The sequence below is a fragment of the Schistocerca piceifrons genome, chromosome 1 (genome assembly GCF_021461385.2).
Source record: "Schistocerca piceifrons isolate TAMUIC-IGC-003096 chromosome 1, iqSchPice1.1, whole genome shotgun sequence".
In the NCBI taxonomy this organism is placed as follows: Eukaryota; Metazoa; Arthropoda; class Insecta; order Orthoptera; family Acrididae; genus Schistocerca; species Schistocerca piceifrons.
In genome coordinates, this window is record NC_060138.1 from 231253482 (window position 1) to 231279471 (window position 25990).

The following is a 25990-nucleotide window of genomic DNA, read 5'->3' on the forward strand; positions in this document are numbered from 1 at the left end:
TGATTTTGTCTCTTTGAGATTTTCCTGAAAAATTAGTTTTAGTTATTTTATTTTGAGTTTTGTTTAATATAGTGTGCTAATACCCAAGACCGCTTTTGATGTTATGCTAAGATTTGATATTTTATCTTTGTTTTAACGCTCACTCCTCATTTAGGCGTTTTCGTTTTCTATTCTAAAGTGTTGTGACAAACTTTTATTAACGGTATTTCGATGCTTGCTTGTTCCGCACGTATTAATTCTTTAGAAGTTTGTTTCCAGTTTGTTGTGTACTGTTTGTTTGTGTGTACTATTTTTGGTGGTCCATTAATTAAGTTGTCACTGAAAATTATTGTTTGAATGTCTCCAAAGATCTCATGAAGTGAAGACATACGGCCAATTGACGTACAGTTCATGAAGATGTGTGAACAATATGTTTTTGTAAATTTACCACGTATGAAAGGTTATGTCCTGTTCTCCATCAGATTGGTAATACATCATGGTGCAAATTTAACGGGGTACGAGTGAAAGGAGAGTCTTTGTCACATAATGATATTCTTCCTATATCTGTACATGGTGCAAAAGACCATATTTAGAGATCTGCCAATGCATGAGCTGCTAAAAAGGTATTGACATACGTAGACACAAAATGATTTTGGAACTGTCTACGAAAATCTATGTGCTTCAATAACTGCGGAAACCTTTCCAAGTGTTGGGTACTATAAAAATTATTAATTATTACTGAGGAAAATATGGTTTTAAGTCTTCGCCATTGTGACAACTGCCAAGTGCATGATACTAAAGGATCTGTGAAAGTCACTGCAACAAACAGAAGACAGATGGCTGGATGTTGACTAGACATTAGACTAAAAGAAGACCAAGCATGCGCACCAGGCGGTTTTTTAACATCTGTGAGCTCAACATTCATATTCCTCCAGAACAGTTCGAGGTACTTTAATGAAGTGTGTGGAGCTAAATAAACAGTATCTTCTGCTATGGAATCACACATAATATTAAATTTTTTTATTAGTTTCTTTTTAATTAAATTATAGATGGACAAAAAAGTGTCAATTCCGGATCTTATCTTTTCCAATTTCTTTAAATATTGCAGCTTAAAAAAATGTTCTTTTGAAACCTATCTGTTAATGGTGAATAAATAATCCTGGTATGGTAAGCTAATTGGAACGTTTGTACTCATACTTTGCCAGTCATACAGAGAGAAACTATCCTGGGCAGGGTCACCTATTGAAACGTATCTGCCAACGGGGGAGACTATACATAAGACAACTATCTTGGTAGGGTAAGCCAATTGAAATGCTGCGCGTAATTTGGTAAAGATTTGCACAACGGAACTGTCGCAAGAAGCACGTCCTCATATATGAGTATGGCTGATCGCCCTGGCTAATCCATTATCAGTCACATAGGCTACTGAAACAATAATAAAAAGAAATAATAATAAAAAGAATTCATTTATTTCACAATAATCAACTGGCATGGGGGAAAACTAAACATAGCGGACGTCTTCATTCAAAATAACAAATGAGACATGAAGCATTACGCTGTCTCAATTACACAAAAATACACACATGGTTGGCCCAACAGGTGTTACCTCCAGAGATTGCGAATGAATTAACTTCAGACTATGTGCCAGAAATATTCGCTTTATCCATGGTGCAATGAGCGGTGCTGCTCAGACATGCACAGGAACTAATACGTGCAGTTGGCAGGTAGTGACCAAGATGTGACATTACAATATTCAGTTAGAATCCACGCCTTAATCGCGAAAGAACTCAAGTAACTGAAATGAGAATCATGAATGTATTTTTAAGTAACATCTAACGTTTCCGCGACATTCCTAAACTTCACACCGTACCAGTCTCGGTTCAGTTCAGACATTGAAGCGAGAACACTACCATTCTACACAGCACTGGGATCAGACCCTATCTATGCTGCTCTAGCTTCGGACCCCGAATCTTTCGACGACGCTTTTGTCTCCCTAATCCTGGCATCCCATCCTAAAGAAAGACTGCCGAAGACAGCGTCATCCAACCGGGGATCAAGGTTATTTACTGAGCTATCAGAGAGAGGAAACTTGTCGCCAAATTTCCTCCTGTCTTCTGATGAGTCACAGAGAAGTTCGCGCCAAAATATTAGCTGACAATAAGAGTTCTAGTCTCATTGTTGGCCCATGAGACAAGAAGAAATGCAGCGCCTTCTTCTCCCTTTCTGAATATTTTCGAAATTTCTTCACCAGACTAACGTACCGAAAAGAAGAGCGCGCACTGGGCAGTACACAGGCAGACGCTCACCGCCCACGTAGGCAGAGAAAATGCCATTCTCCACTCACCCGCCTCTGCTTCTTTCGCGTGTTTCAACATCACCCTGTCGTAAATTTTCAAGTTTTTATTCTGAATGTAAGATCCAACAGCCTCGTATCACTAGCAGTCGAGATGACAGGCATCTTATCCGCATGCCTGTAACGGATCGTGCAGCCACGTCTCGATGGGGACGTTTGCAAGACAACAACGATCTGCACGAATATTTCGACGACGTTTGCAGCAGCATGGACTATCAGCTCGGAGACATTGGCTGCGGTTATCCTTGACGCTGCATCACAGACAGGAACGCCTGCGATGGTGTACTCAACGACGAACCTGGGTGCACGAATGGCAAAACGTCATATTTTCGGATGAATCCAGGTTCTGTTTACAGCATCATGATAGTCGCATCCGTGTTTGGCGACATCGAGGTGAACGCACATTAGAAGCGTGTATTCGTCATCGCCATACTGGCGTATCACCCGGCGTGATGGTATGGGTGCCATTGGTTACACGTCTCGGTCACCTTTTGTTCGCATCGACGGCAGTTAGAACAGTGGACGTTACATTTCAGATGTGTTATGACCCGTGACTCTACCTTTCATTCGATCCCTGCGAAACCCTACATTTCAGCAGAATAATGCACAACCGCATGTTGCAGGTCCTGTACGGTCCTTTCTCGATAATAAAATGTTCGACTGCTGCCCTGGCCAGCACATTCTCCAGATCTCTCACCAACTGAAAACGTCTGGTCAATGGTGGCCGAGCAACTAGCTCGTCACAATATGCCAGTCACTACTCTTGATGATCTGTGGTATCGTGTTGAAGCTGCATGGGCAGCTGTATCTGTACACGCCATCCAAGCTCTGCTGGACTCAATGCCCAGGCGTATCAACGCCAGAGGTGGTTGTTCTGGGTACTGATTTCTCAGGATCTATGCACCCAAACTGCGTGAAATTGTTATCACTTGTCAGTTGTAGTATAATATATTTGTGCAATGAATACCCGTTTATCATCTGCATTTCTTCTTGGGGTAGCAATTTTAATGACCAGTAGTGTATTTCATTTTTAGACATACATAGTGGGAGAAGAGCAGTCAGGGAGATTATGTCATGTAGTGGGCGAGGTTTTGTTGTATAAGGAATGGGGTGGAAGCAGACGTCCAGGAGAGGAAAGAGGCCCTTTTAAGATGTTGTTCATAACGCTTTTGTAGGGAGATAAATGGCCAGTAGAATCGTTGTCCAAGATAGCTTCCGCTGCTTCATGATCACTACCTTCGACACTCTAAAAAGTTTCTGCTAATCCTCAAAATCGTCTCAAGTAAATAAAAATTAAATTCTCTTCGTTGGTGAACGCATCACTTGAGAACGACTGGACCGGTTAGACTGTTTCTTTAAAAAAATGTTCGTAATAATCCGAATGCCGCCTTCAGGCTGTCACGATAAACCACTGGAAAGACAGTCTTTTTGTTTTGATTGTTTACTTGAACATCGATCTTGCGATCTAAATCTACCTGTAAATAAAGCCCTTGATATTCATTGTTATTTCAAATTTAACGGAATAAAATAAAGCATTTGATTGACATAAAATTCTGACCTAATTCAATTGAGACTTAAGTTCTGGAACAAAACCACATAGTTCCAAGTCAATCAAATTCCAGGCACATCACACATTTCAGTTTTGTATTGAGGAAAGAAATCACGACGCATGTAAAATCTCCCATTGGCGGTCTTCTAAATGTAAGCCTCCTCAAATAGAATACCCAGGTCCACAATCGTTAATAAATACAATCATCAATCAAAAATACTTTTATTTCTCATTTTTACTTTGTTTAGACATTGCCAATAGCTTTTCACGACGCCACAAAGCTATCACAAACAAATGTATTGAAATTTGGACATGACATCGTCTGTCAGACGAGGTAGTTTGATATCAATCTGGTGTGGTGAGTTCTGTATGCATCTATCATATTTCATTGATTTCAAGTCAGTGAAACATACGTTGAATAATCGTAGAAACACGTTTATTTCTTGGCTGTAGATTCTTAACTGCCTCATTGGTGTATACGAAAACAAAACTTTTCTCACATTGTAGATTCTTTGGTGTGCGCAATTTCTCGGCAGACAAGATGGTCTATTTTGCTATGCGATAAGACGCTACCTCATTGTCTGTCTCTTAGAAATACTAGAGGCCGCAGATGTCCAGTGGTTCTTGAAGTGGTGTTGAGTTAACACAACTGTACTCGTACTTTTGAGTGACGACAGCTTTCTGGAGAAGCTCTTTGCAGTTTCCGTCGCTAGTTAGATCCACACAGGTCGGCCAAAAGCAACAGAAATTCATCTTAGTTTTGAGCTGACTGTCACATACGTATTGGGTGACGATATTTCCATGACCATATTTCCATGACCATTGAAACGTATTGAAATAACGTTTAACGGCACAGAGTACACCTGGTTTCATTATCGTCAAAACCCAGTACTCACAGAATGAATAAAAACTGGCATACCTTTAATTAGACGCACGAGCCAATTCAAGTTAACAATTGCAAACTAAGAATCGTCCGTCTATATTATCGGTAGAAGATAGGCTTCAAGGAATGTACTTCAGCTAGTAGGTAACAGCACTGGTTCGGTAAAGCACTGGGTCGTATTTAGTTAGAATTTCTCACAATCCTGACGCGATGCAATGACATTATAGCACTGACGTACACTTTAAGACAAAGAAACGTCGCTCCACGAAGGAATTGTCTGAATAAGACGGAAATCAGTAGATGTGATTTACATGTACAGACAAACAAATGATTATAATGATTACCTGGCATTGTCAGCTGTATTGGAGGCGATCTCAGAATCTTACCACGGTTGTTCTGTGTTACGCACTACTGGCATAAAGTTGCCTGGGAGTAGAAGGAGGAGGCCAGACAAGGGCTGAACATCATTCGTATGAAGACTTTTACTAACACTTACCAGCTAAATAACTTTATTAATTAGGCCGGCAGGACCTTGATATATTAAGACAAAACTGTCAAATAAAGTTACTTAAAAACACTTACTGATAACCCATCAACAATTTACCAAATATTTCAGTGAGATCAAATAAGGAAAGGTTATGGTGTTAATTCAGATACTTGTTCTCAACTCTCCAAAAGTCATTCATGGTAACATGAAGTGTGAAAACTCGGATGTACAACAAATGTTATTCTCTCTTCAAAAATATACAAATCTTTTGTGCCACTGGTTACTATTGTTGAAATATTTACAGCTTTTTTTTTAATAAGGGAAGCGAGATAATATTTCACCAATTGAAGTTATAAAAACAATCTCTTCAAAGGTTCTGAGAAAACAGTCCTCAGATACGTAGACCGCAAACATTTCTTGAAATTGTTTTACTAAAATACAACAAATAATGGAGGAGCACCTAAAATTTATTTAAAAGGAAACAGTCAAAGCTGTTCAATATGAAATCACCACACGTCGGGCTTGTAGTCTCGGGAATGAACCCGATATTACTCAGGGCACGCCCGACACACTGTTCACCATACTTCTCGTTTCCGAAGCAACCAGTGGGAACACGCCCAAAGGCACGAACATACAGTGATAGCCTTCTGAACAGAAAAGCAATATTTAAGGAGAAAGAGAAAAACTTAAGTCATCATATTACACGCTAACAGTGTAGACAAACGTTTGTGAAAAATCGCTAAAAGATAATAAGGCAATTGGCCAAGGTAATTACCCCCACTTGCACCTGATAGTACGGAAGTTCAGCGGCCAAGTAACATTCAGCTTCAAATCACGCCACGAGACGGAAACCGTAAAAACTTAACGGCGCACGACGGTAAACATAGATGGAAGAAAAACACGAAAGGTTGGCTGATGAACCTCACCTAAGCCAACACAAGCTTTTATTGGAAGTATAACCCACCAAAATACAAGCGACAAGAATTGCTCCGATGAGGCACATGAGCTTGTAGGCTCCAAATAACTAAAGAAAGCGACTTGGCGATTTAGTACAAAAGCTACTAGGAAAAATGTTTTGGACGTCTCAGTTAATGAAACTTAACATACAAGAAATTTACAAAACCCTAATAATTTAAAATACGCAATCAAGTAATAACGCTGTGACAGTTGCCAAATGGAAGCTCCTCAAATCAGCTGGCCAGACACAGGAAGAGGTAAAGCCGCGCAGGGCAGCCATGTGGTCTGAGGCGCCTTGTGCGCGGCGCCCCCCACCAGAGGTTCGAGTCCCCCCTCGGGCATGGGTGTGTGTGTTGTTCTAAGCGTAAGTTAGTATTAGATTAAGTAGTATGTAACCCTGGCGACCGCTGACCTCAGCAGTTTGGTCCCTTAGGAACTTAACCACCACCAGGCAACAACAAAAACAGGAGACTGGGCTTAGTCCAATTTAGAAGTAGCAGGACCAAAACAAGCACAGGAAGCGAACCAGTCAAAATTATCGTGCTCACAGCTGGTAGTAAGGTCAGCGTTTACGGATGCTGCAGCGAAGCAACGAACTAAAAGTAGCTCACCGAGTATACAAAGTCACTGTGGAATGACAAGCAGTAGAAAACTTGGAGCTGTCAGGATACATGTAGATGTCGACAAGCCACGCCTCATATCCAGACCTGGTCAGCCAAAGGAATAATGTGTCCACTCTCATTTCCAGAAAGGTTTTTCAACAGAAAATGCCATATATGCTTTCACCAATCAAATTTTGAATGATCTGAATAACCGAACACCACCCATTGGGATTTTTTGTGATCTCTCAAAGGCTTTTCATTGTGTAAATCATGAAATTCTGCCAGACAAGCTCAAGTATTGTGGCATGAGTGGGACAGTGCACGAATGGTTTAATTCGTACCTAACTGGAAGAGTGCAGAAAGTTGAAATAAGTAGTTCTCATAATATGCAAAGATCAGCACATTCCTCAAACTGGGGAACTATCAAGAATGGGGTTCCACAAGGGTCGGTCTTGGGTCCTTGGTTGTTCTTAATAAACACTCCTGGAAATTGAAATAAGAACACCGTGAATTCATTGTCCCAGGAAGGGGAAACTTTATTGACACATTCCTGGGGTCAGATACATCACATGATCACACTGACAGAACCACAGGCACATAGACACAGGCAACAGAGCATGCACAATGTCGGCACTAGTACAGTGTATATCCACCTTTCGCAGCAATGCAGGCTGCTATTCTCCCATGGAGACGATCGTAGAGATGCTGGATGTAGTCCTGTGGAACGGCTTGCCATGCCATTTCCACCTGGCACCTCAGTTGGACCAGCGTTCGTGCTGGACGTGCAGATCGCGTGAGACGATGCTTCATCCAGTCCCAAACATGCTCAATGGGGGACAGATCCGGAGATCTTGCTGGCCAGGGTAGTTGACTGACACCTTCTAGAGCACGTTGGGTGGCACGGGATACATGCGGACGTGCATTGTCCTGTTGGAACAGCAAGTTCCCTTGCCGGTCTAGGAATGGTAGAACGATGGGTTCGATGACGGTTTGGATGTACCGTGCACTATTCAGTGTCCCCTCGACGATCACCAGTGGTGTACGGCCAGTGTAGGAGATCGCTCCCCGCACCATGATGCCGGGTGTTGGCCCTGTGTGCCTCGGTCGTATGCAGTCCTGATTGTGGCGCTCACCTGCACGGCGCCAAACACGCATACGACCATCATTGGCACCAAGGCAGAAGCGACTCTCATCGCTGAAGACGACACGTCTCCATTCGTCCCTCCATTCACGCCTGTCGCGACACCACTGGAGGCGGGCTGCACGATGTTGGGGCGTGAGCGGAAGACGGCCTAACGGTGTGCGGGACCGTAGCCCAGCTTCATGGAGACTGTTGCGAATGGTCCTCGCCGATACCCCAGGAGCAACAGTGTCCCTAATTTGCTGGGAAGTGGCGGTGCGGTCCCCTACGGCACTGCGTAGGATCCTACGGTCTTGGCGTGCATCCGTGCGTCGCTGCGGTCCGGTCCCAGGTCGACGGGCACGTGCACCTTCCGCCGACCACTGGCGACAACATCGATGTACTGTGGAGACCTCACGCCCCACGTGTTGAGCAATTCGGCGGTACGTCCACCCGGCCTCCCGCATGCCCACTATACGCCCTCGCTCAAAGTCCGTCAACTGCACATACGGTTCACGTCCACGCTGTCGCGGCATGCTACCAGTGTTAAAGACTGCGATGGAGCTCCGTAGGCCACGGCAAACTGGCTGACACTGACGGCGGCGGTGCACAAATGCTGCGCAGCTAGCGCCATTCGACGGCCAACACCGCGGTTCCTGGTGTGTCCGCTGTGCCGTGTGTGTGATCATTGCTTGTACAGCCCTCTCGCAGTGTCCGGAGCAAGTGTGGTGGGTCTGACACACCGGTGTCAATGTGTTCTTTTTTCCATTTCCAGGAGTGTATATTTATGACTTGCCATTCTATATTCATGAAAAGGCAAAGTTGTTCTCTTTGCTGATGATACAAGTATAGTAATCACACCTGACAAACAAGAATTAACTGATGAAATTGTCAATAATGTCTTTCAGAAAATTAGTAAGTGGTTCCTTGTAAACGGACTCTCACTGAATTTTGATAAGACACAGTACATACAGTTCCGTACAGTAAATGGTATGACACCATTAATAAATATAGACCTTAATCAGAAGCGTATAGCTAAGGTAGAATATTCAAAATTTTTAGGTGTGTCCATTGATGAGAGATTAAATTGGAAGAAACACATTGATGATCTGCTGAAACGTTTGAGTTCAGCTACTTATGCAATAAGGGTCATTGCAAATTTTGGTGATAAACATCTTAGTAAATTAGCTTACTACGCCTATTTTCACTCATTGCTTGCATATGGCATCATATTCTGGGGTAATTCATCACTGAGGAGTAAAGTATTTATTGCACAAAAGCGTGTAATCAGAATAATAGCTGGAGTCCACCCAAGATCATCCTGCAGACATTTATTTAAGGATCCAGGGATATTCACAGTAGCTTCTCAGCATATATACTCTCTTATGAAATTTGTTATTAACAACCAAACCCAATTCAAAAGTAATAGCAGTGTGCATTACTACAATACTAGGAGAAAGGATGATATTCACTATTCAAGATTAAATCTAACTTTGGCACAGAAAGGTGTGAATTATACTGCCACTTAAGTCTTTGGTCACTTACCAAATAGTATCAAAAGTCTGACAGATAACCAACAAGTATTTAAGAAGAAATTAAAAGAATTTCTGAATGACAACTCCTTCTACTCCATAGAGGAATTTTTAGATATAAATTTAAAAAAACATAAAATTGTTATATTAACTTAATTATATTGTTAAATTAACTTAATTATGTTGTTAAATTAGCTTAATTATGTCATGTATTGGAAAATTTGACTCGTTCCAGATCATTACGAAATATCGTATTCATGATCCATGGAACTAGTATTAATCTAATCTAATCCAGCGCAAGTCCGTCGTGTGCAGAAGATGCCTAACCAGACCAACTTGGAAGGCACACGGGCGGTAGAACAAACAGCCAGCTCGTTGCCCCGCAGGCCTGGGCTCTCCGTCCTTCTACACTGACTGCCTGTACCCGTAAAACGGTCTCAACGGCACTCGCGGCGAACGTGCCACGCCCCCTTCAGACCACAGAGTGTGTTCCATGGACGTGGCTCGAGCAAAGATTTATTCTTCTTACTATGGAAGTTTATCGGCCCTGGTCACATTTTACCGTGTTTAAACAATTAACTGCAGTTTAAGAAAAATTGTATGATTTATTCAAGAAGAAGAGCTTCACAAATTGAGCAAGTCAATATCTCGTTGCTCCACCTCTGGCCCTTATGCAAGCAGTTATTCGGCTTGGCATTCATTAATAGAGTTGTTAGATGTCCTCCTGAGGAGTATTGTGCCAAATTTTGTCCAATTGGCGCGTTAGAGCGTCAGAATCCCAAGCTGGTTGGAAGACCCTGCCCATAACACTCCAAACGTTCTCAATGGGGGAGAGATCTGGCGACCTTGTTGGCCAAGGCAGAGTTTGGGAAGCACGAAGAAAAGCTGTAGAAACTCTCGCCGTGTGTGGGTGGGCATTGTCTTACTGAAATGTAAACCCAGGAAGGCTTGCCATAAAGGGCAACAAAATTGGACGTAGAATATCGTCAACGTACCACTGTGCTGTAAGGGTGACGCGGATGACAAACAAAGGGGTCCTGCTATGAAAACGAATGGCACCCCAGACGATCACTTCCGATTGTCGGGAGGTATGACGAGCGACAGTCAAGTTGGTATCCCACAGTTGTCAAGGACGTCTACAAATACGTCTTCCCTGATCATCAGGGCTCAGTTCGAAGAGCGACTCCTCAATGATGATAATTCTGTTTCACTCATGAGATTCCAGGCCGAATTTGCGCGACATCACTGCAAATGGGCTTGTTGGTGTACGGAGGTGAATGGTAGTCGGCACAAGGGGCGCTGTAAGCTCAGCCCCCTTTCTCTGAGCCGCAAGTTAATGGTCCTTGTGGTCTCTGAAGCACCAGTTGCACGCAGGAATCTGTGGCCGTGACTGCCTCAGTTTTCACATCCTGTCGCCTTTCTAGGTCGACCGTTTTCTTCTTGACACTTGTGTTCGGCCATGCTTCACCCATTCTTACCATCATAATCGAATAGTGACATCGCTCCTATTCAAATGTAGAGCGATTTACCCATTACTCCGGCTGGCCATTTTGCGCCCAACTACACGTCCTCTCTCAAATGCTGAGGTCTGCGTATATCGTTCACGTTCCCTTCTGCAAGGAATAGTTACTATCCAACTGAGTACACGAAACGTAACTCGCAAAGACCTTATATCGTGGCATCAACGTGTGCCTCGTTTATTTGCCTTGTCTGCTGCGTGGTGCAATTGCTCTGCAGCGCCACACATTCATCCACTGACCGCCAAAGTTTATAGATTTGCATTTTATGCCGATATCTCTATGAATATCGATTTGTGACCATTGCTCTCATGAGATAACATTTTTATGGAGACTTAGTCTCAGCTTTATCTTCTATAAGGATAAAAGCTGAAGCAATGAATTAATATTTATGTCGCAGCTGGGACTTGAACAAGGGCCTCCTGCTGATTGGGGTGCTATTCCAATGTCGGAGAGCCTCGGCTACAGTAACAATGTGAGAAGGGGAAAATGGGCTGAGCATTTGAATTCAAGTTTGTATTATGGAGGGCATTTGACGTACATAGTCCGTGCAGAGGTGGTAACCACAGTGCTATAGTGGTGTAATGAGCCCATCTGCCTAATAAGCAGGAGACCTGAGTTCAAGTCCCGGTTGTGGCACAAATTGTAATTCATTGCTTCAGCTTCTATCCTTATTGTATAATAACATGTAATTAATCTATGCCTTATCTCTGATTAAAGCTAGTACCAACTTGGTTGAAAGAGTGTCCAGTGCGTTCTCAAAGTTTGTAAGTTCCAGTAAAAGCGAACATTCATACTCATTGCGTCAATCTGTTAATTCATTCATAACTTGCCAATGGTCAGCTGCGCTTAATCGCCTTTTAAGGCCAGCTGCTTTCTTTGACGATTAAGATAAGTGATTTTTTTGTATGATACACGAGGACAAATTTTAGTGAATATCTTGCAATTGTGGCTGTGGTGATCTAGCACATAGCGCGCTAGGCTCCGGTCCTGGAGGGCCAGCATCCAATCCTGGGTAGGGGAGGCGACTTTTCTTCGTTCCAGTACCTCCAGGACGGCCACAGGTCCACTCAGCCTGCTATCAGATTAGTACTGCGTATCGTTCCCATGGGCATAAGGCGGCTGGGATGATGGGCCCTCCATCTTCCCTCTCTTGGTGCCTCGGCAAAGAAAGGCTTCACTCTGCCTGCAGCAAGCAGGGTTGCCATATCTAGCTGGGACACACTGAGATGAGGGTGTAGAATTGAAGTAAAAATTTATTTAACGAAATTACTTTTTTGTTTAGAACACAATTACATGGAACTTGTTGGGGCAGAATTAATTGGTACACCCCATTTTTTGGAAGATTTCATCTTTTTCACCAATTCTTTTTTCTCTTTTACCTACTTATAAAACTCCATGCAAGTCAGCTTTTAGTTATACTGGCACTATTAGATCGATTCCAGTCTCTGGCAGCAGTCGATTTCTTTCATCAGTCCACTGGGCGGACATCAGCGAAAATACTCTTTCCAAATACTCTTTCCTCAGTGGCGTTGAGTGGAGGAACAGAAAACAAATACTCGTATAATTTTAGCAGCAGGCATTTTTGTTTAGGATTTTCGGTTTCGTTAAGAAAGTAAAAAAAAAAATGGTTCAAATGGCTCTGAGCACTATGGGACTTAACATCTATGGTCATCAGTCCCCTAGAACTTAGAACTACTTAAACCTAACTAACCTAAGGACAGCACACAACACCCAGCCATCACGAGGCAGAGAAAATCCCTGACCCCGCCGGGAATCGAACCCGCGAACTCGGGCGTGGGAAGCGAGAACGCTACCGCACGACCACGAGATGCGGGCTAGGAAAGTAAATCCACCTTTCTTCTATACAGTCTTTAGACTTCCGCTTTTCTGAATCACGTTTAGTTTCTAAAAAGCTCTTCATGTGTACACATTACTGAAAACAATTGTCACTTGAAATATTCACACCATTTTTAGTCAGGTATATAACAGTGTTTTCAATCATCACCCAGTCAGGGGTTTCAGATAGCGTCATCCACTCAAATACTTGATATTTATTGAAAGAAATAGCCCATTTCTCTATAATGCATTTGTTTGTACAGCCTGAACATCGGAATTGGATGCTGGGAGCTGCTCTGATTGGTTCCTTTTATTCTCACTAGGATGTAATTAAAGCTTCTTTCATCGTTCCTTAGTAGAATTATCGAACGCAGCCATCCACCCATTCAGTTACAATGTCCAGCCACATTAACGTGACCACCTGTCGGACGCCTGAATAACCATCCTTTGCAATGCGGACTGCTGCGTGACGTGCAGGAAAATAGCTAATGAAGTTCTGGAAGGTACCAACAAGGATACGGAGCTGTCTGATCTTCAGTGCGCTAGATTTCTCGGTTGAGGATCCACAGCGCGAACAGCCCGACTGAAGTTATTCCACAGATTCTCTATTGGGTTTAAATGCAGGGTGTTCGGTAGCCATGGAAATCTAGTAAAATCATCCCGGTGCTCTTCGAACCATGCTTGTACACTACAACCTGTGTGATACTTTGCATTGTCCTGCTGGTAGATGCCCTTGTACCAAGGACAAACAGACTACATGTAGGGATGGATATGATCCCGAACGATAGATACATACTTGCGTTGATCCATTGCGCCTTCCAGAATGACGAGATCACCCAGTGAATGCTATGAACACATTCCCCAAACAATAATGCTCCCTTCTCCGGTCTGAACCCTTCCGACTATTATTGCAGGATGTTTGCTTTGAAGCACTTCACGCTGTACACTGCAATGGCCATCTACTAAAGACGCCACCCGCTGACACTCGGTAGATGTCCAGTTGTGGTGTTGACGTGCATATTCCAGCCTCCGTCGCCGATGAACAGCAGTCAGCAAGGGTCCGTGAACCGGGCGCCTGTTGGGGAGGCCCATGAGCACCAACATTATCTGAACGGTTGTTACGGGGGTACTGTTGGTAGCCCTTGTTTTATTTGGGCAGTCAGTCGGTTAACAGTTGCACCCGTCTATTCACCCGTCCAGATTTCCACAGCCATCATTCACCTCTGTCATCTATGGTCCATGGCGCACCACAGCTGCCTCGACGCTGGCTTTGGATAGCGCCATTTTGTCATGCACGGTATAGTTTAACCACGGGGCATGTGAACTGTTTAGAAACTTAGTGTTTCGGTAATTTTTTTCACCCTTGTCCTGAAAGTCAATGCTCATGCCCTTCTGGACCTCAGATAAATCGTCCCATTCCCGCATTACCACAAATAGAGCACTGTTTTACGCGTCATCCCCATACGCTTTATACACTACTGGCCATTAAAATTGCTACACCAAGAAGAAATGCAGATGATACACGGGTATTCATTGGACAAATATATTATACTAGAACTGACATGTGATAACATTTTCACCCCATTTGGGTGCATAAATCCTGAGAAATCAGTACCCAGAACAACCACCTCTGGCCGTAACAACGGCCTTGATACGCCTGGGCACTGAATCAAACAGAGCTTGGATGGCATGTACAGGTACAGCTGCCCATGCAGCTTCAACACGATACCACAGTTCATCAAGAGTAGTGACTGGCGTATTGTGTCGAGCCAGTTGCTCGGCCACCATTGACCAGAAGTTTTCAGTTGGTGAGAGATCTGGAGAATGTGCTGGCCAGGGCAGCAGTCGAACATTTTCTGTATCCAGAAAGGCCGTTACAGGACGTCCAACATGCGGTCGTGCATTATCTTGCTGAAATGTAGGGTCTCACAGGGATCGAATGAAGGGTAGACCCACGGGTCGCAACACATCTCAAATGTAACGTCCATTGTTCAAAGTGCCGTCAGTGCGGACAAGAGGTGACCGAGACGTGTAACCAATGTCACCCCATACCATCACGCCGGGTGATACGCCAGTATAGCTATGACGAATACACGCGCTTCCAATGCGCGTTCACCGCGATGTCGCCAAAGACGGATGCGACCATCATGATGCTGTAAACAGAACCTGGATTCATCCGAAAAAATGACGTTTTGCCATTCGTGCACCCACGTTCGTTGTCGCGTAAGCCATCGCAGGCGCTGCTGCCAAGGATAACCGCAGCCATGGTCCTCGAGCTGATAGTGCATGCTGCTGCAAACGTCGTCGAACTGTTCGTGCAGATGGTTGTTGTCTTGCAAACGTCCCCATCTGTTGACTCAGGGATCGAGACGTGGCTGCACGATCCGTTACAGCCATGCGGATAAGATGCCTGTCTTCTCGACTACTAGTGATACGAGGCCGTTGGGATCCAGCACGACGTTCCGTATTACCCTCCGGAACCAACCGATTCCATATTCTGCTAACAGTCATTGGATCTCGACAAACGCGAGCAGCAATGTCGCGATACAATAAACCGCAATAGCGATAGGCTACAATCCGACCTTTATCAAAGTCGGAAACGTGATGGTACGCATTTCTCCTCTTTACACGAGTCATCACAACAACGTTTCACCAGGCAACGCCGGTCAACTGCTGTTTGTGTATGAGAAATCGGTTGGAAACTTCACTCATGTCAGCACGCTGTAGGTGTCGCCACCGGCGCCAACTTGTGTGAGTGCTCTGAAGAGCTGATCATTTGTATGTCATAGCGTCTTCTTCCTGTTGGCTAAATTTCGCGTCTGTAACACGCCAACTTCGTGGTGTAGCAATTTTAATGGCCAGTAGTGTACATCCTCCACTGCTAGTACTGCCATCTGGCGTTATTTCACGCTGGAGTCGCACAGAGGCGTTGGTGACGCTAATGTGACTGGACCGTGTAAAATGCAAGCACATCCATCATTAAATAATTGTAAGGGCAGATTTTATCTTACGTCTAAAGAAAAACACACATCATGTTGTTCATTGCAGGTCTTTCACCCTTCCGTGAACTGCAGCGATTTGAGTACTTGGCGAGAATGCAACGAAACGTATCCTGTTTCTGATGGTAAGTCTGAAAATACCGACTTACTCATTTAGTTTTAGGTTCATTCTCTCACTTCTTAGCCTCTTCCATTGGCCTCGGTAGCTGTCCACGTTATTGTGAGTCCCCAGGCTCTCCAGATCTTTCTTGACTCCACCTATCCATCTGAATTTTCCTATATGAAGAGGCCTCGTACCCTGCAACTTCCCTTGTTTGCTGTCTTCAACATCCTTTCTTCTCTCCACAGTACCTGTCCCAGCCATTCGTTTCTTCTACTCTCTATTACAGCTGTCACATCTGATTCATTAAATAGCGGGTGGATTTCTCTGTTTTCCCATCTTCTAAAAATTCCATTTCCTGACACTGGTTCAAAGATTTTTATTAACACCTTGTTTTCTAAAGTCATAATCTTTCTCTCCATTTGCTTGCTTAGTGCCCAAGTTCCAGCCCCATATATTAACACTGGCCATACAGTTATCTTGTAAATGCGGAGTTTTGTTGTTCTTGTTAATAGTTTTCTGCTGGACAGTTTGTCCATTGAGAATAGACACCTCTCTGCAGATTTTATTCGGTTCGTTATTTCCTCTTCTATGTTGGTGTATGCACTGACAGTAGTTTCTAGATTCTGGGTGGACCTACTCCTCTTAAATTCCATGTCTTCTGTTGCCAGTGATCCATCTGTTTCCTCTTCATTGTTTATTGTTACAGTCATACATTGTTTTATCTGATTATTCTCAGATCCACTTTTTGTGATCACGCTATTAGCACTTAAGTTGTTCTTATTAGTTCCAATTCCTCCTCCGCTATAACGGTAGTATTATCGGCAAAATGCTAACAGTTTCACTTCACCACCTAATTTACACTTTTTTCCAACTGATGACGCTCTTTTTTCTGTCTTCTCCAATAGCAAGGTAAATAGGCTGGAGGAGATGCAGTGTTCCTGTTTGTCACTTGTCTCCACTGTAAAACATTTGGACTTCCTACCTTCAAATCTCACTTCAGTTTTCTCACTGTACATTTTGGACAGCCTGATCAGTTTCGAAGGTACACCTGATTCTTCCATTATCTTCTATATGCGTTTCTGTGGATAATTCCTACATATTATCAATTACTTGTCTGAGAATGAATATGTATTCCTTTGCTGAAATGCCTTATCGAAATCCGACCTGATGCTCTTCAAGGTGTTCCTCTACATATGGTAACAGCCCTAGTAAGAGAATGCAAACAAAGATCTTGTACACACTGCATAGTAACGATATATGCAACTGTAATTCTCAAACTTGGTTCTGTTTCCTTTCTTATGTATTGAACATAGTACTACTTGTTGCCATTAAAAACCGCAGAATCATTCTACACGATGCTTTTCTGCATACTTCTTCGCCTTGTTTCGGTGGTTCTATTGTCATATCATCGGTTCCAGGAGCCTTATTGTTCTTCATTTGCTTTAGAAATTCATCCGTGTCCCTCACATTAGACTCTCCACTTTTGGTCTGGTCCTTCCATAGGTCTTTGTTTCCTCATGTCTTTTGCTACAGCGACACTCAACAGTTCTTTGAAATAGTCCTTCCATAAGTTCATGCCCTCTTCTTGGCCGGCCATCAAGTCACCTTCATTGTTGTACATCGTTGAAATGTTTCATTTGTAACCCTCCAAGAAAAATCTTACATAGCTATACAATCCTCTTACATTGTTCTTGTCTTTGTCTTTTTCAGCTTTTTCTAGTTGCTTGTTGATGAACTGCCTCTTTCCTCTTCCTATTGCTTTCCTAGTTCCTCTTGATGCCTTTTAATATTCTTCTGTACACTGTAGAGCATCGTCACTTAGCATCCTCTGTTTGTACTCTTTTCTCTTCTTTGTCACCTCTTAGCACTCCTTATTGTACTATATTTTATCCCTCCCTTTCCTTTCTTGCATTTTTTGGTGTTCCATCACAGTCTCAAACATTACAGGTAGGAATGTTTCCCGACTTTTTTTTTCTTCCTCTTTTCTTTCTCCTTTTTCTTCTACTTCTTCCAGAATTTGAAATCAATCCTGCAGCCTTACCTTGTATTCACTCCTTATCTCCTCATTAACTGAGTACCCATGTGTGTATTTATTTCATTTCTATTAATCATCTCCTTCTCCTCACCTCTCTCTATCCATCTCCTCTGCCCCCTCTCAGCCCAAATATTTCTCCCCCTCTCCCTGTCCACCACCTCCACCAACTGCTTGCTATCCATCTCTTCCCACCTCCCTCTCTCTATCTATCTGCTACTCACTCCTCTCTTTGTCCATTTCCTCCTCAGCCTCACTCCATCCTTTTCCTCTTTCCTTTCTGTGTCCATTTGCTCTTCCCCCTCTCACTGTCCATGTTCACCGATTCCTTTCTCTGTCCACCTCCCCCTCCCCCTCTCACTATGTCATACAATGGTGTAATTTTTTAGGTACATTCAGCGGCATATGTGGATACTGTCTCCTAAATGAGTTATGAAAAGAATTAGCAGCAAAGAAATAGTAATGAATTTAAACATCATGACATCACGCCTGATGTGACAGTTTTGCTGCATGAATGGCGAAAATAAAGTAAGCGATACATATTTTTCCTTTCGTTATTTCGTTGGGGTTGTAAGAAAGAAAGTTTCGTAAAGGTTTGAATGTCTGTGTCAAGTTTGTTGCTAGTCACTAAGTGATCTCATTCTCGAATAATGGAATGTTCAAATGTGTGTGAAATCTTATGGGACTTAACTGCTAAGGTCATCAGTCCCTAAGCTTACACACTACTTAACCTAAATTATCTTAAGGACAAACACACACACACACACACACACACCCATGCCCGAGTGAGGACTCGAACCTCTGCTGGTACCAGCTGCTCAGTCCATGACTGCAGCGCCTTAGACCGCTCAGCTAACAAATAATGGACAGTGCACATAATAGCTCTATGTTATGCAACAAATAGTGTGGAAGTATGGATTAAACATATCGAAGATTGTATAAGTATTTTATTTATTACTTTCAATCGTATCACGTAGCACATATCAGCCAATAAAAGCATTTTTACAAACATTATAAACTCCCAAAGGCAAAGAGTAAATAGCTTTCCCAAAGAGTAAATACTTTCCCCTGATTCGCGTAATATTCTTCAAATCAATAACCATGTATCCTACAACATACTTTCTAAAGTAGCTCATGTTCTTCCTCACGGTTCAGGCTATCTCTGTACCAAATGTTATCTAAATCGATTCATTGGGTTAGTAATAATAAACTTAAACGTCATGCATGATGCACAGTTTTTCACTCATCTCAGCGTTTATGGTGCCGTAAAAACTATATATCATACAATGATACAATTTTACAGATACATTCAGTAGTATATGCGAACACTTTCTGCAAAATGAGTCACGAATACAGTGAGTACTAAAGAAGGAATAAATTAAAACGTTAAGCCTGATGCGACACTGAACCGCGAAAACGTAGTAAGCGATAAACTTTTTTCCTTCTTCATTTTGTTTGGGAGTGTCAGCGAGAAAAAGTTTCGTGAAGGTTTGAAATTATGTTTAAAGTTTGCTGCAAGTCCCTAAGTGCTCTTGATGAATTAAATCTAAATGTTGGCATGTCGTGGCCTATACTTCATTTTCACCCTCACCCTTAGTCTTATAACAGGAAGGTGGTTCTTACCACTACAGCGATTCTTTCTAGACAGTAAGTGATATGTGTACCAAATTTGGTTGAAATCGGTTGCTTGATTTTGGAAGAGATGTGGAACACACATTCTAACATACATTTTTATAATATGTATCAGCTGAGTACCCGTCATTTCCCAGCTATGTGTTTATTCCATTAGCCCATCTCCTACTTCCCCCTCTCTTTGTCCATCTCCTCCACCCTCTTCTCTGTCCGTCTCCTTCACCCCCCCCCCCTTCTCTGCACAGCCTCCCCCTCCCCCACTCTTTGTCTGCCTCCCCATGTCTCTCTCTCTATCCATTTGCTGCTCCCTATCCCCCCCCCCCCAACCTGTCCATCTGCTCTTCCTGATCACTCTCTCTGTCTGCTCCTGCCCATCTGTCCATCGACTCTTTCCTCGTCTGTCCACATCCTGCTCATCTCTGTAAGTCCTTCTCCTCCTGCCCTGCTATCTCCTCCTCATTCCCTTAATCCCCTCCTCCCCCCTTTCTTTTCATATCTTTCTCCTCATTCCTCTGTCCATCGTCTCCTCCTGTTTTCTCTACCCATCTCCTGTCTCCTATTACCTTTCTCTGCTTATTTCCCCATCCCCATCTCTCTATCCAACTCCTTCACCAATCCTCTCTCAATCCATCTTTTCCTCTCCCCTTCTCTCTGTCCATCTTCTCATCTTACCTTCCTCTGTCCATCTCCCCCCCCCCCCTTTCTGTCTGCCTCCTCCTCTTTCTTTCCTCTATCCATCTCGTTCTCTTCCCTTTCTCTATCCATTTTCCCATCCCCCTGCTCGCTCATATCTGTGTCCATGTAATCCTTCCCCCCTTCTGTCTGTCCATCTCTCCGTCACCCATTCTGCCTCCACATAGTCACCACCACTCCAGTAGGAGGCTGCTGGTTCGTATTCCCGCAGTATTTCTTTCCAGATTCAAGTTTGGCTGAATTCGATCCAGGGGTTTAGGAGGAGCTTTTCGTCACCAGCTTTGCAACAAAATGCACTTGTCCCATATATTTAACACACTTACATTACACATACCTGTATTTCACCTTTATCTCTAGCGAGTTTGCTCCTGCAGTTTCGTTTGCACACAGCTCAGTCTCTATGATGTCATGTCTCCTGAACAGTTTGTTGTACAACATATACTATTGCAATCATATTCAGTGTTATATTTGAGTACTGCCTGCAAAATGTGTTGTGAATAATTAGCAGTAAAGCCTTAAAAAATTAAAAAGTTATGCAAGATGCGGCAATTTTCCACGCATTTCAGTGTTTATGATGGTATGTCTCCTGAACAATGTATTGTACGGTTATGTGATTTTGTGACTACATTCAGCGGCATATGTGGGCACTGTCTGCGATTTTTTTGCGAATGGTGTTAGTAACAGAGAAGTAATAGATTTAAACGTTATTCGTGATGTGACAGTTTTTCACGCATTTCGGTGTTTACAACGTTTTATTGTCCTGAACTGTTAGTTGCACAGTGATATAATTCTGTCAGTACATTGAGGGACATATGTGGATACTACTTGCGAAATTTCCTGTGAATAAATAGCAGAGAAGTGATAAATTTAAGCGTCATGTATGATGCGGCAGTTTTTCACGCATCTTGGTGTTAATGACGTCATATCTCCTGGGCTGTGTGTCGTGCAATGATATAATTTTGCAGGTACATTCAGCTGTATAGATGAATACTGTCTGCAAAATGTGTCATCAAGACAGTTGGTAGTAAAGAAGTAATAAATCAAGAACTCATGCCTGTGTGGCAGTTTTACTGCATGAACAGAGAAATTGCAGAAAGCGATAAACTTTTTACTTTCATCTTTTTTTGGGGGTTTGTGAGCGAGAAAAAGTTTCGTGAAGATTATGTGAAAAGTTTGTTGCAAGTCACTAAGTGCTCTCATTCTCTGACATTGGCTGAATAAAGTCTTTGAATTCGCCCTTCAGTCTGCAAATTCGCATGTCATGAGCTACACTACTTTTGCACCCCCAACTCCCAGCCCTTTGATAAGTATGTGGTTCTTACGTCCACAGCGATTCTCTCCAGACAATTGGTTGGTTGGTTGATTTGGGAGAGCAGACCAAACTGCGAAGTCATCGGTCCCGTTAGATTAGTGAAGGATGGGGAAGGGAGTTGGCCATGCCCTTTCAGAGGAACCATCCCAGCATTTGCCTGAAGCGATTTAGGGAAATCACGGAAAACGTAAGTCAAGATGGCCAGACGCGGATTTGAACCATCGTCCTGCAGACAGTAAGTGAGGTGTTTACCGATTGTGGTTGAAATTGGTCCTGTAGTTTAGAAGGAGATGACGAACATAGATATGTACATTTATATATACATCCATTTTTATAATATGTGTGGATGAATATCTTTTTTCCTCGACCCGATTTTTATGAAGTGAAGCCTATACGGTGCTCCAAACTAAGTTCAAGTCGCCTGCGAAAATCCCACGAAAAAGCCATTTCAGCAGCGGAAGATACGACGGTGTGTTTCAACAACTCAGAACATTCGTTAGTGCCAAGCTGGTAAGAAGTTAAATGTGCCTAGACTCGCCACGGACGCCATGCGGAAGATTTTTATGTTAGTTATGACGGTACGAAGATAACGCCCATGGTCCAATTCGACATGTTGAAACATTCTGTGAAGCTTTTTACACTGTCAGAATACCCTGTCAAAATGTTAGCTGCTAAGAAGCACTGCAAGTATTTTTAAACGAATTTTGAAAAAATTGCCAAATTAGTAGTTCGCTAGGGGGCTGGAGGGTTATACGAGGTGTGACTGGAAAGTTTTAAGAATGGATCTGCTACTGCTTATTCGTTCGGCGGACAGGTAGACAGAGGGTGGGGAGTGAGCCATTGTTTTGTCCTTGAATGCCGCATGGGTCATTTGAGCTGCTTGAGGCCATGTAGTGTCATGAAGGAAGAGAACTTTGCGAGACAGAAGTCAAGGGCGTTTTCCTTTGATGACACTCGCAGTTTCTTCAATACATTACAGTGCCTCCCTGCATTCATTGTGGTGTTGTGATGCAAGTAGTGAACGAATAACACCCCCTGCCAATCCCAAAAGATGGTTGCCATAAGCTTCATCACCGAATGTTGACCTTTGCCGTTTTTGGGCACTTTCGCCATGATTTTTCCAAACCCTGTTCTGACGTTTTGTCCTAGGAATCGAATGATGGACTCAGATCTCATCCCAGTGATAAGCCGTTTGAATACGAGATTTCCCTTTCTCTGACGCATTTTCAGGAGTATTCTGGCCGAATCCATCTGCTGCTGGTTGTTTTGCTGCGAAAAACCGAATGACAGAGCACATCTCATAAGCAGACACATTTACACGGAGTGTGAGTTTTTAACTACCAAAATTTTTTCAGACAACAATATCGTCCCCTTCAAAGCACAACCCTTCGGTAGCTATGCACCGGCGGAGTCGTTGTTCCAATCTAGGTAGCAGTGCTGAAAGGCTAAAATTTGTAGGGTCTTTTAACATGTCGGTCACAGTCTTTTGAATGTTCTCAAGGGTCACAAAATGACGTCCTTTAAATCATTTTTCAATTTCGGTAAAAGAAAAAAGTCACAAGGAGTCAGATCAGGTAAATGACGGGCTGTGAATCAACAGGAAGGCAGTTTGAAGTCAACAATTCCGTGGTGGAAGTGGCTGTGTGACATAGGGCGTTGTCATGATGCAGCATCCACTTGTCTGCAATGTCCAGTCTCACTCGATTCACCCTTTTCCTGAGTCTTTCAAGGACATCTTTGTAAAACACTTGACTGATAGGTCGTCCTGGAGGAACAAATTCTTTATGCATGAGACCCCTACTATCAAAAGAAGCAAATCAGCATTGTTTTGATATCTGATTTGCTCATTCGAGCTTTATTCGATCGAGGAGGTGTCTCAGTGTGCCACTCTTCACCTCGCCACTCTGTCTCAGGATCGTACTCAAAAATCCAAGATTCGTCACCTGTGATCACACGACTGAATCATTCGTGGTCATTGGCATTCCTCTCAAGAAGAAAAACGCATACGTTTTTTGGATGGACCTTCTATTCAGTTGTGAAGTTTTTCGGCACCATTATGGCACAAGCCTTTCGCGTGTACAAAACTTCGGCCAAAACTTGATAAACTGAGAAAGTGTTTAACAGGTCACCCATCATCCTTATTGTTAAAATTCGGTCCTCTCTTACAAGAGCACGCACACGTTCGGCGTTTCCGTCGGTTTTTGAAGTTGGAGGTCTTCCTGAGCGAAGTTCATCTGCAGCATGTTCTCAGCCTTCCAAAAATGATTTGTGCCAGCGAAAAACTTGTGCTCTTGGCAACGAATGTTCCCCATAGGCCTGTTTCAGCTTTTAAAAGGTCAGACTCATGGATTCCACAAGTTAAACACAAAACTTGATGGCATAACGTTGCTCTAAATTACGTTCTTCTATTTTATAAACACACAACAAAAATTTCACTGAGGGCGCTCTCAGAAATCATTTGATGGCCGTATGGAGCTGAAACAACTGAGCATCTGGAAGGGATGAACGCATCGGTCTACACGAATGGAACAACACAGCGTTGCCAGATAGTTTACAGTGTTATAAGTCTCGTTACGTCTCTCACACACCTCGTAGTAGTGTTAACACCATGCTAACTGGCTGCGTACTGGCAAGATACTGCGGTGTGCATCGTAAGCCAGTGTGAGCGTTGTCAACACAGACCGGTCGAACTCGCCAGCCGTCACCTGAAACACACACACTTTATTTTGCAGAGAAATAAAATAGGGAAACTTACTTAGTGGAGGATCCTCATATTTTGTGTGTCCTGCCATGTGCAGGATCAGAGGCTTCTATAGGTCTACCTCCTAACCTGGAGGTGGTTTGGATGTTTGGACTCCTCGGTGGATTTGTTTTCTAGCGTTCAATTGGCGAATGATGTTGCTGACTAGTGGCCTGGCGATCCGCTACTACGATCAGCTGTTACCAATGACTGTTGACTCTTGTGGTGTCAATTTTCCTCTAACTAAAATAATTGCAGTGTCCCTTGAAACAGCGTACGCAGTGATGTGCTGTCGGCGGTTTTTAATTAGGGTCGAGTGAGGGAAACATCTACCCCTACATTATTGCTGCTGCCTAGATAGTATGTACGAGGGTAAGTCAATTATTATCCACAATTTAGTTATATTTTTGTTTATTTTGGTAGTACTGTCGTTTCACGTTGATGACGCATGCTTTGTTTATTTGTTGTTATATCTTTGCAATTTTCAAGCTGCTAGGTTAGTTTTGTTGTCGCTGCCATGCTGTTAATCATGGCTGCTCCGCTTTCTATTTGCACCAAAGAAGAGCAACGTTCAGTGATCCGTTTTTGTTTGTTTTTTTTTGTCGGAAGGCATATCAAGGCCGAAATTTATAGAAGACTTCCAGTACAGTACGGGAACAGTGTTTTGCTACAACGGAGTGTCTACGAATGGATTGAAAAATTCCGAAATGGTCGCACAAGTGTTACGCACTGTTAAGGAGCCGGACGACCGTTTACCGCCACAAATGGAGAAACCATTGAGCGTTCACGTGAAATTATTCTCTTAGACAGACGATGAACTATTGACGATGTAGCACATCATCTGCAAATTAGTCACAGTTCTGCCTACGAAATGATCCACAACAGACTTGGGTTTCATAAAGTTTGTGCAAGATGGGTCCCAAAACAACTCGCATAGTTGCATAAACAGACGCTCTTGGACATCTGCCAAAAACATTTGGATCGCTATGGTAACGAAGGGGACGACTTCGTAGACAGGATCATTACTGGTGACGAAACATGGATCCATCATTACGAGCCGGAGAGTAAACGGCAGAGTATGGAAAGGAAACATCCAAATTCGCCGTGCAAGGAAAAGTTCAACACCCAGCCGTCCGCAGGAAAACTGATGCTTACGGTTCTTTGGGACGCACAAGGTCCAGTACTGGAACATTATGGGGAAAGGGGCACAACATTAAACAGTGTACGTTACAGTGAGATGCTTACTGCCAAGCTAAAGCCTGCAATTCGAAGCAAACGCCGAGAATTGCTGTCAAAAGGTGTAGTGTTGTGTTGTTGCACGACAATGCCCGTCTGCATACTACTGCCCACACTGCTGAAACGCTCCAGAAACTCAAATTTGAAGTACTGGATCATCCTCCATATAGTCCCAATCTTGCCTCTTCTGACTATAACTTGTTTGGTCCACTCAAACAGGCGTTAAGGGGCCGTCAAAAATGGTTCAAATGGTTCTGAGCACTATGTGACTTAACTTCTGAGGTCATCAGTCCCCTAGATCTTAGAGCTACTTAAACCTAAGTAACCTAAGGACAGCACACACACCCATGCCCGAGGCAGGATTCGAACCTGCGACCGCAGCGATCGCGCGGTTCCAGACTGTAGCGCCTAGAACCGTTCGGTCA

The 25990-nt window shown here is 43.3% G+C and overlaps 1 protein-coding gene across 1 annotated transcript in view; it reads left to right on the forward strand.

The window, feature by feature from the left end:
- The window catches only part of LOC124709272, a 119146-nt gene that overhangs the window by 982 nt on the left and 92174 nt on the right, over positions 1–25990 (forward strand). The window contains exon 2 of the mRNA XM_047240827.1: positions 15867–15942. Within this exon, the coding sequence (XP_047096783.1) occupies positions 15867–15942 (76 nt within the window). The remainder of the gene's footprint in view (positions 1–15866; positions 15943–25990) is intronic.